The sequence below is a fragment of the Salmo salar genome, chromosome 05 (assembly GCF_965601325.2).
Source record: "Salmo salar chromosome 05, fSalSal1, whole genome shotgun sequence".
NCBI classification, from domain to species: domain Eukaryota; kingdom Metazoa; phylum Chordata; class Actinopteri; order Salmoniformes; family Salmonidae; genus Salmo; species Salmo salar.
The window spans coordinates 51,410,492-51,421,106 of record NC_138295.1 but is presented as its reverse complement, the minus strand read 5'-3'; the positions used below and the strand labels follow the sequence as shown (position 1 = coordinate 51,421,106).

Sequence of the window (10,615 nt, the reverse complement as noted above, 5' to 3'; positions counted from 1 at the left end):
ACCACGCAGCCGCCATAACGCTCAGCAAGGAGACGCGTTCTGTCTCCTAGAGATGAACGTACTTTGGTGCGAAAAGTGCAAATCAGTCCCAGAACAACAGCAAAGAACCTTGTGAAGATGCTGGAGGAAACGGGTACAAAAGTATCTATATCCACAGTAAAATGAGTCCTATATCGACATAACCTGAAAGGCCGCTCAGCAAGGAAGAAGCCACTGCTCCAAAACCGCCATAAAAAAGCCAGACTACGGTTTGCAATTGCATATGGGGACAAAGATCGTACTTTTTGGAGAAATGTCCTCTGGTCTGATGAAACAAAAATACAACTGTTTGGCCATAATGACCATTGTTATGTTTGGAGGAAAAAGGGGGAGGCTTGCAAGCCGAAGAACTCCATCCCAACCGTGAAGCGCGGGGGTGGCAGCATCATGTTGTTTGGGTGCTTTGCTGCAGGAGGGACTGGTGCACTTCACAAAATAGATGGCATCATGAGGTAGGAAAATTGTGTGGAGATATTGAAGCAACATCTCAAGACATCAGTCAGGAAGTTAATGCTTGGTCGCAAATGGGTCTTCCAAATGGGCAATGACCCCAAGCATACTTTCAAAGTTGTAGCAAAATGGCTTAAGGACAACAAAGTCTAGGTATTGGAGTGGCCATCACAAAGCCCTGACCTCAATCGTATAGAACATTTGTGGGCAGAACTGAAAAACCGTGTGCGAGCAAGGAGGCCTTCAAACCTGACTCAGTTACACCAGCTCTGTCAGGAGGAATGGGCCAAAATTCACCCAACTTATTGTGGGAAGCTTGTGGAAGGCTACCTGAAACATTTGACCCAAGTTAAGCAATTTAAATGCAGTGCTACCAAATACTGATTGCGTGTATGTAAACCTCTGACCCACGGAATGAGATGAAAGAAAGAAAGAAAGGAAAGCTGAAATAAATCATTCTTTCTACTATTGTTCTGACATTTCACATTCTTAAAATAAAGTGGTGATCTAACTGACCTAAGACAGGGAATTTTCACTAGGATTAAATGTCAGTAATTGTGAAAACTGAGTTTGTATATTTGGCTTCCGACTTCAACTGTAGTAACGTTATCACCCTGCAACAGTTGAGTCTGTTATAATCTGAGTTGTTGATAAACGCTCCCACCTAGTGGCATAACGATTGTACTTCATTAAAACATAGGCACCTTTTCTGATATCAACGGTTTCCTGGGGGTCCTTATTCATTGTGGGACACAACAATTAGCTGTGGCTAACTATCTCGCCAGTTATAATTATATTGGCACTGTGTGCAACAGCATGCAAATTTCATCGAAAGTTTTGGGTAAGTGTGAGATTTTTACGTCCTTGATAGCTATGTAGCTTATTATTGCCAATTATCAGATAGTGAACTAGCGTGTTTGCCTGGCTAGTGTTAGAAATCTGTTAGCTTGTCAACAGTTAGCATATAGCTAGCAAGCAAAGCCTAGCAATGATTTATACTGCTCGTAACTTGTTCTAAATATGAGTGATTTAATGTTAACTACAGCCCAAACATACCATTTTTTTCATGATAGACGGCTGCCCACCTTGTTTGTAGACTGTTCGAGTAGCTAGCTAACGTTAACTATTAAACTGATCCCTGCCTCAGCAGTTGACTAATGAAAGCTAGCTAGCTAACACCACAACATAAACTCATTCTGAATCTCACTTTTTCAGTTAAAAGAATATGAGCAAAGATTCCAAGATGAGAGCAACAATTAATCAGAAGTTAACTGAGATGGGTGAACGAGAGCGGTAAAGAACATTTCACAAATGTATATTTAATCATGATTAGAAGACCCATCAACTCTATGGTCACTGGTGGTCACTGTTCTTGCTTATTTTGGTTGATCCGCAGATTGAAGGAGTTGCTCAGAGCTAAACTCACTGAATGTGGATGGAGGGATCAGCTGAAAGCTCATTGCAAAGGTAAGAGTTACTATCATGTGTGGTGGGGATGTCATGAAATGTGGCTAATGGGAAGGATGACTTACTCAGAGCCATCATGCACCATAAAAATCTAACGGGCCCGAAGTACGTGAGGATGACTGGGGTGGTGGTCCTGAGGTAGCCGCGTGTAAATTGCAGAATTTAGCATTTTTTAAAACACCTGAAACACCCTTTTCCAGCAATCTAGCCATAATCATTGTGCAATTTTATGCAAAAATTATATTGATATTTTTCTACACATCTAAGCATACCTCTTGAGCTATCTGTATCATCCTGACGGCTGTTTTTACATTTTTACATTTTAATAAACTGAATATGCTGCTCTGTAAATTCTGGGTAAAAGATTTAAAGGAATTTGAGTCTTATTCGGTACATTTTGTAATTGCTTGCTTTTCTAAAGTCTACCAACCTTGCCAGCATTCATGCCATCTAAGATAGTTAGACAGACTAGCTACTCTAACTTCATTGATAGCCTGAAATGGCTTCTTGGCAGCTAGTTATGAGATTGGGAATATATATGCTAGCTAAAGCCAACTGAATAAATTGCTAGGTGGATAGTAGTATTACAGAGAACAACAATATTTTAAACAGAACAAATCTGAGGGGGCATGTGCACCCTTTGATGACACTGTAAAACACTGTGTAACCATCATGCCACTCATCAAGTAACTGTTTTGCAGATGTCATCAAAGAAAAGGGCTTGGAGCATGTGACTGTCGAGGACCTTGTGGTAGAAATCACCCCTAAAGGAAGAGGTATTTAGGCCTTTTTGTTGTTGTTGTGTATACAGTATCTTTTTTTCTCATCCCTCTGTTCATTACCTTCCATTAAGTTCATCGACACTACTATCATAACCCGAATACTGTATCTTTATTTCCCCCTCAGTTCTGGTGCCTGACAGCGTGAAGAAGGAGCTGCTGCAGAGGATAAGAGCCTTCCTGGCTCAGCATGCCACATAATTGAACCAGCGTGATCTTTTTTAAACCCTTTTGGTATCAGATTTGTTATAGAGAGCTTGTTTTCTTTTTGCCATCATGCTGTTATTAGTTATGTGACGCAATCTTCCATCATGATTTAGACTTATTCAATTGCTTTCTTCAATGTCCGATTTTTTTAAAGTTCTTTACATGATGCAGTTCTTTACATGATGCAACGATTCAACTTGTCAATAACTATACATTGTATTAGAATACATAACATGCTATGCTGTTTTTACAACAATGACTCTTGTTCTGTGGATTGTCTATTTTTAGTTGGTTAGTCATTAGAGAAATGCTTTTGAGAGGGGTTGGTAATAAAGCTGGTTCTGGGTTTTGTAAGAAGTTCAAAGCGATGTTTTGTTTTTGAAAAAAGGCTTGCAATGACACTCAAGCTTTGAGATCGTGTTACATTTGGTCTGTGTGGATTAACCTATTTAATACTCAGATACTCAATTAAGTATCTGCCCTATAGTTAATCTCATACTAGAGGTACTGTAAAAGAATATGCACAAAGAATTAAATCATTTACTTAAACTCAAAATCTGTTGCTGTATGGGCAATTTACCATGGTAGGCTGAAATGCACTACAGTGGTGCATTGAATGCTAATAAACAAACATACACTACCGTTCAAAAGTTTGGGGTCACTCAGAAATGTCCTTGTTTTTTAAAGAAAAGCACATTTTGTCCATTAAAATAACATCAAATTGATCAGAAATACAGTGTGACATTGTTAATATTGTAAATGACTATTGTAGCTGGAAACGGCTGATTTTTTTAATGTAATATCACATGGGCGTACAGAGGCCCATTATCAGCAACATCACTCTTGTGTTCCAATGGCACGTTGTGTAATCTAATCAAAGTTTATCATTTTAAAAGGCTAATTGATCATTAGAAAACCTTTTTGCAATTATGTTAGCACAGCTGAAAACTGTTGTCCTGATTAAAGAAGCAATAAACCTGGCCTTCTTTCGACTCGTATCTGGAGTATCAGCATTTGTGGGTTTGGTTATAGGCTCAAGATGGCCAGAAACAAATAACTTTCTTCTGAAACTGGTCAGTCTGTTCTTGTTCTGAGAAATGAAGCCTATTGCATGTGAGAAATTGCCAAGAAACTGAAGATCACGTACAATGCTGTGTGTTACTCCCTTCACAGAACAGTGCAAACTGGCTCTAACCAGAATAGAAAGAGTGGGAGCCCCCGGTGCACAACTGAGCAAGAGGACAAGTACATCAGAGTGTCTAGTTTGAGAAATAGACGCCTCACAAGTCCTCAACTGGCAGCTTCATTAAATAGTACGTGCAAAACACCAGTCTCAACGTCAACAGTTAAGAGGTGACTCCGGAATACTGGTCATCTATGCTGAGTTCCTCTGTACAGTGTCTATGTGCTTTTCCCCATCTTAATTTTTATTGGCCAGTCTGAGATATGGCTTTTCCTTTGCAACTCTGCCTAGAAGGCCAGCATCCCGGAGTCGCCTCTTCATTGTTGATGTTGAGACTGGTGTTTTGCAGGTACTATTTAATGAAGCTGCCAGTTGAGGACTTGTGAGGCGTCTGTCCTCTGTACTTGGATTAGCTAACACAACGTGCCATTGGAACACAGGAGTGATGATTGCTGATAATGGGCCTCTGTACGCCTATGTAGATATTCTGTAAAAAATCTGCCGTTTCCAGCTACAATAGTCATTTACAATATTAGCAATGTCTACACTGTATTTCGGATCAATTTGATGTTATTTAATTGGACATTTGTTTTTGCTTTTCTTTCAAATGTACTTTTGAACGGTAGTGTACATGTTCCCATAATGACAACCCTGCTGCTGCTTTACTTCCTAGAATAACAGAGTGGTCCTGACAGGGGGGAGCGATTGGGATGGAGAGGGGGAGATTATGAAAAGATAAACACGAGTGTTCACAGGGAGAGATATAACTCATGTGGATGCACCAAGGGACAAATTGCTTTTACGGAGAGGGTTTTCAGATTGTTCCAAGGTCCTGTGAGTGTAGTGTGTGAAATTAGCAAGTGTTCATATGGGAGACTCCTTGGGTTGACAAGTCCAGAAACTAAAATTATATGATGGTGTGATGGTTAAAGAAAATCTGTAATAAAGCTGGGTCACGACCCCTCTCCACAATGTTCTGGCTGCTACTTTAAATACAATGGACAGTTTATTTGACTCTGAACACAACTGTATAAACTGCATTTTCACAGATAAGAATGAAAGGCTCTGATCTGTTTTGTCGTTTTATTGTTTTGTCAATTCCACAAGATGACTCAGATCACTTTGTTTTGTTTAAACCACTCTTGTTACGGACCAAGAACAGCAAATAGGCTACAGATTTCATTCTGAATGGCTGTGAACCCGTGCAGCGCACCCCTTGGCATGAGTAGCACATTACCAGGTAGTGAGTGAGCCTTTGCACTGGTCACCAACTGAAGACAGACTGCGTGTTTTCTTTGCCGAAGGACCTGCCGTGACATCAGCCCAGGTGACAACATGCTGATATACAGTGCTGCTGGCCCGGGGAGGGGAGGGACGCTGCCTGCCTGTAACCCCCCCCCAGCCCCGAGCCCAGAACTCTAGCTGGCTCTTTTAATGGCCAACATCAATCCCCATGTTATCGTCAGGGCAATCTCGCTGGGCCCCCAATATATAAAGGGTTCAACACGCTAGCTGGCCCTGCGCTGCCTATAGAATTACTGGTGAATGACGTATTTATTATCATACAGATTCTATTTACTTTCTCACTCCATTCTCAACTTGCCCTCAACGCTCTGGACCCACACAGTGCTGTTGAAGAGGCCAAGATACTGAACAGTAACCAGATGAAAAGATCTGAATGGCTTCTCAAATGAAAGAAGGACATAGGCTGGATCATAAAGCTTGAACTGTAAAGACAAAGGTAAACAACACCAGATGGCGCCTATTAGTCCACTCAGAGGTCCTGCATACTAATTGGTGGAATCCTGTGTGGCATGTCTGCGGCCTCTGAGAAACCAATCATAAAGCAGAGAGCGCCACAAGGCTTGGATGACATCATCTGCACTGATGGAGATATCAAGCAGTGGCTGTGCAGAGAAAGAAAAAAAGACAAAGGAAAATAGTCTGTGCGTGTGTGTGTGTGGTGTGTAGATATGTTCAGTAATTGGAATCATATCATTTCAACATGAAAACAGCTGAGTCAATAGTTAATTAAGCCAAAAGTGTGGTCCTGTATATTGAGTCCCTTATGGGCAATGTAGTCTTTTGTCTAAATTGGCAACAAGTAAGTGCCATAAACACATTTCTTACAGTACAAACAGAACTGAGGTACAGTAACATTATAAAAAATATATATAAAAAAAACCATACATGACAGCAAGGCAAAGCACATAAGAGAACTGTGAAATGAAATACTCATTTTAACATGGATGACGGAATAGAAAGGTATGCTGGTCAATACAAAATATGTATTATAATCATTTTAACACGCATGCACTTCATTGTTTTACCATTTATGTGATCTGATTTAACAACTGTAATGTCAATACTCCATCATAGAAGTTATATAGATTTAGAATGTATAACTTTCCATGACGGAGTTTTGTAATTACAGTTGTTGAATCAGATTACATAAATGGTAAAACAAGTAAGTGTATGTGTGTTAAAATGATTATAATATAGATTTAGAATGTGTTATCTACTCGGAGTATACCAAACATTAGGAACACCTTCCTAATATTGAATATGGGGATGCTGGGATGCTGGTCTATGTTGACTCCAATGCTTCCCACAGTTGTGTTAAGTTGGCTGGATGTCCTTTGGGGGCTGGACCTGTTCTTTTTTTCAATGGAAGGTAGGCTTACTAGTATTACATAAGCATCGTAAGCACAGAAAAGGTCCTGGAAGAAATAGTCTAATGTAGATATCCCCCCCCCCCCCCGAATCAAAAGGTCACGAACAGTTGCAAACTCCCATGATCCTATACGGTGTTGACTTTCTACAGTATCAGCGTGTGTGAATGCTATGCTCAATGAAATTCTCTTTGAATTCCTTCTCTTAAATTTATGAGACGTGCAACGTGGGTTACAACTCTTTTGGAGCCTATGCTTGTGCTCAATGCCATTTTCATTCTGGCTCTAAGGAAAGAGGGAGAACTTGGCATGGGGTTAACTGCATTCTGAAGGGGTTTTAACCATATTTACACCCTGTTGTGTCTTCTGGGAACCGTTTCCACACGCTAATGAGGCTAAGGAACGAGGTCCGCTCTGTTATTCCTGGCATGGCCAAGTCCAGTCACAGGCATACCTCCTCTCGCTTTCTCTTCCCACTCAGTAGCCCAGTGCAAATACTAAATAAGAGGAAATACATCATCCCTTTCAATGTTAAAAGCCAAACCCAGGTCTGCCAAAGTTAACACAAAGCAATCTTAGGTAATGATCAGCAAATGTGTATAAAGTTTCATAGAGCATGACAACATAATTCTTGTTTAGCTTATGTTGGCTTCGTCTCAGCTCTTTTGGTAGGCGTGCTTGTGCGCTCGTACACATGTAGGCACACGCATGCAGGCACACACACAGACACACACACACGCACACAATCATGAGTGCAAACATGCAACAACACGCATGCACACGTATGCACACACAAACACACACACACACACACATGCAAGGGTGCGCACTCATAAATATAAACGCTAACACACACAAATAAATGAGTAGGCGGTATGTAGGCGTCACTTCTCTTTTTATAAGCGATTCTAACGGACTAGGCCTAAATTGGTCATTCATTGTTAAAACCTGTGTGAGGTTGCTTTACTTGTTACACCTAATGGATTGGGAAAACTTGTATTGGAGCCTATAATTGTACATTACGGATGAAAATAGTCCGATTTTCCATTGCTTTAGTACAGTATACATGGGTGGCAAATTGCAATGTTTAACTACAGTACATTCCATTACAACTCAATTGATGCAATTATCAATGATTTGCTCAATCTAAAACATTTCATTCAAGCATTTTAGTACACTACCTACAGCATAGAAGTGTGCAGATGGAAAAGCTGGGGGGTCGCCATGCAACAAAACAGAGCTATGGAGAGAAACATAAACCAGACATTGTTTACCCTGTTTCTGATGTAAAGGGCACTTACTGTCATGTCCAATGCTCCAGCTTAATTTGCTGCTGCTCTGGCCTTTGAAGTGTGTGCATTTTCTACTTCCTGATACTACCTCTCTGACTCTGTGATATTGCAACTGGATACCTCATGTTTCCATGTTGGGGCTCTCTCTCTCTCTGTGCTGATAAAAAACACCAGAGAGAGGCTGCAGCCAGTCGGCCCGGTCGCAGGGATCCTTGGAGGCCCCCATGCGTCCCAGACAACGCTGCGGGGGATTACAGCACACCCTGGCAGCAGAATGGTTTCACTTAAGAATTTCAGTAATCACTTTTAGGAGTGTAATATATTGCTGACCTTTGGCAGCGACACACGACCCCCGCACCCCACAGCGACGTGATCAAAGGAAGCGGCAGTGGCTATGCAAACAGCCACTATCAGTGGAACCCTATTTCTCTCTCTCTTTCGCTCTCTCACTTTTTCTGTGTCTCTCTCGGTCTCTCTCCCCCGCCGCCCCTGCACTAATTTACAGGCCGGATCATGACTTGAGGAGGGGAAAGGGAGTGGAGGAGGGGTGGGAGCGGTAGGCCCTGATCCACTGCCTCCACTGCCTGCAACAGTCTAGTTATCATCATGGGAAAACCCCAGTGGGTCGTCTCCTCTCAGCTGGAGCAGGCAAACACCATGGCCTGCCCTGTGCTCCCAGACAACAGCAGCAGCCAAAGCATGTGAGTGTGAGTGCAGCGGAGTAATCTGGGCCATAACAGTAGCCAGGAGGCTTTATGTGGTTCCCTAAATCACAGGAGGGTCTGACAGAGCAGAGGGAGCGAGATAGAGGGACAGAGAGAGAGAGAGAGAGAGAGAGAGAGAGAGAGAGAGAGAGAGAGAGAGAGAGAGAGCAGAGAGACAGAGAGACAGAGAGAGAGCGAGAGAGAGAGAGAGAAGAGAGAGAGAGAGAGAGAGAGAGAGAGAGAGAGAGAGAGGATATGGGATTCTATAGCAACAGTTAAAGTGAATACTGGTATGCAACCAGGAGAGGTGCAACACCATATACATCATAGTCAATGTTAATCACATAGGATACAGTATATCAATTCATTGATTCATGGAGTGCTATTTACTTTACTACTCGGTAATACAGCGTAGGATTTGGATCTTTCTGACTGTATTGTTCTTGCATAGAGTCGCGTTGTTGATGTCCATGTTTTAGCAGCTTATATTACCCAGCTGAAACCATGGCATTTTCATGGACTATTTTATTGCCATATCCTCAAGAAAGCAACGTAACATTTAAATCAATTATGAACATAACATTTAAATCAATTATGAACGGGACATTTCTGTAAACAATACTTAATGAAAAACAGACATTGTAATTGTCAGAGAACAATGTCAACATGTTGACCTTCTCCTTTTAAGAGAAATGTTTTTCAGCCACACTGTTACGATTTGTGAGACATCTGTTTATGCTAATTTGAGCTCTACTGTCGAAACTCACACTGCTTTTAAGCCAATTTGGTGTTTTGCTGTTTTTGGCAGACAACTATTTGTTTGATTCCAAGAAACACACATTAATGCCTTGGTACATTATGTCTCAATACCAATTACAAGCCATTGAAAACAAATGCTTAGAACTGACACCAAAGAACCAACTACCCATTTCAACCAGATGATGGCGATGCATAACAGATAACACGCAGAGACTGTCTCGCAATAATATGTGTGGCGAGACCCAGTCATATTACTACGGTTAAACACACAGCTACTAACTAGCTTTTCCTTTCTGGCACTCATTGAGATTACATAGAATACATCTGAGTGCCCCCTAAATCGGACATAAAAGTTTTAAGAATAAGCCAAATGTTTAACAGTACGACTGCTATGCTTAACTGGTTTGGTTTAACTGTCTACTTGCAATTTTTAAATGTCATGACTACCGTCAAATATCTATTTTCCAAAATATGTCATATTTTGGTTTTGCTCGCGAATATGTGTGTGTGTGTGTGTGTGTGTATGTGTGTGTGTGTGTGTGTGTGTGTGTGTGTGTGAGTGTGTGTGTGTGTGTGTGTGTGTGTGTGTGTGTGTGTGTGTGTGTGTGTGTGTGTGTGTGTGTGTGTGTGTCCTTCAACCCTGAACGGCATCCCTCTACGTACTACAATCATTCATCAGATCCAAAACAATGTGATTCTTAGGTAGACACAGTTTATTGGATGGCATGACTAGGAGTGTTTATTTGACTCATGTGTGCCGTGTCATTACATGACTGCAGGATGTCCTGTGCTTTTATGAGGTTCTTAGACAAGCTTGGGAAAAAAAAGAAATGCTTCCTGGTTCCTACTACCACATGTTATGTCTGTCCTTGAAACAACAGGGAAGGATCCCAAAAAAAAAACACTTGGTTGGACTGCGGTTATGGCCTTGTTTACTCTCACTTTCAAATCCCAGGTCAACGCAGGTCAACATGGTTGGAAGGATTTCTAACAACAATGATGTGATGTTTTATTCATTTAGCATCTTGACTAGAATTCAAGTCAACACTGTGGTAATGTCATT

General features: G+C 41.3%; 1 protein-coding gene across 1 annotated transcript; it reads left to right on the top strand.

The window, feature by feature from the left end:
- Nucleotides 1-1,190: 1,190 nt before the first annotated feature.
- On the top strand, nucleotides 1,191-3,940 carry LOC106605055 (transcription and mRNA export factor ENY2-2-like). Its single transcript, XM_014200311.3, has 5 exons — nucleotides 1,191-1,330; nucleotides 1,705-1,782; nucleotides 1,886-1,956; nucleotides 2,658-2,732; nucleotides 2,863-3,940. Exons 2-5 carry the CDS (start codon nucleotides 1,715-1,717, stop codon nucleotides 2,934-2,936), a joined length of 288 nt encoding a protein of 95 aa, XP_014055786.1. The 5' UTR covers nucleotides 1,191-1,330; nucleotides 1,705-1,714; the 3' UTR covers nucleotides 2,937-3,940.
- The last annotated feature ends 6,675 nt before the right edge of the window (nucleotides 3,941-10,615 follow it).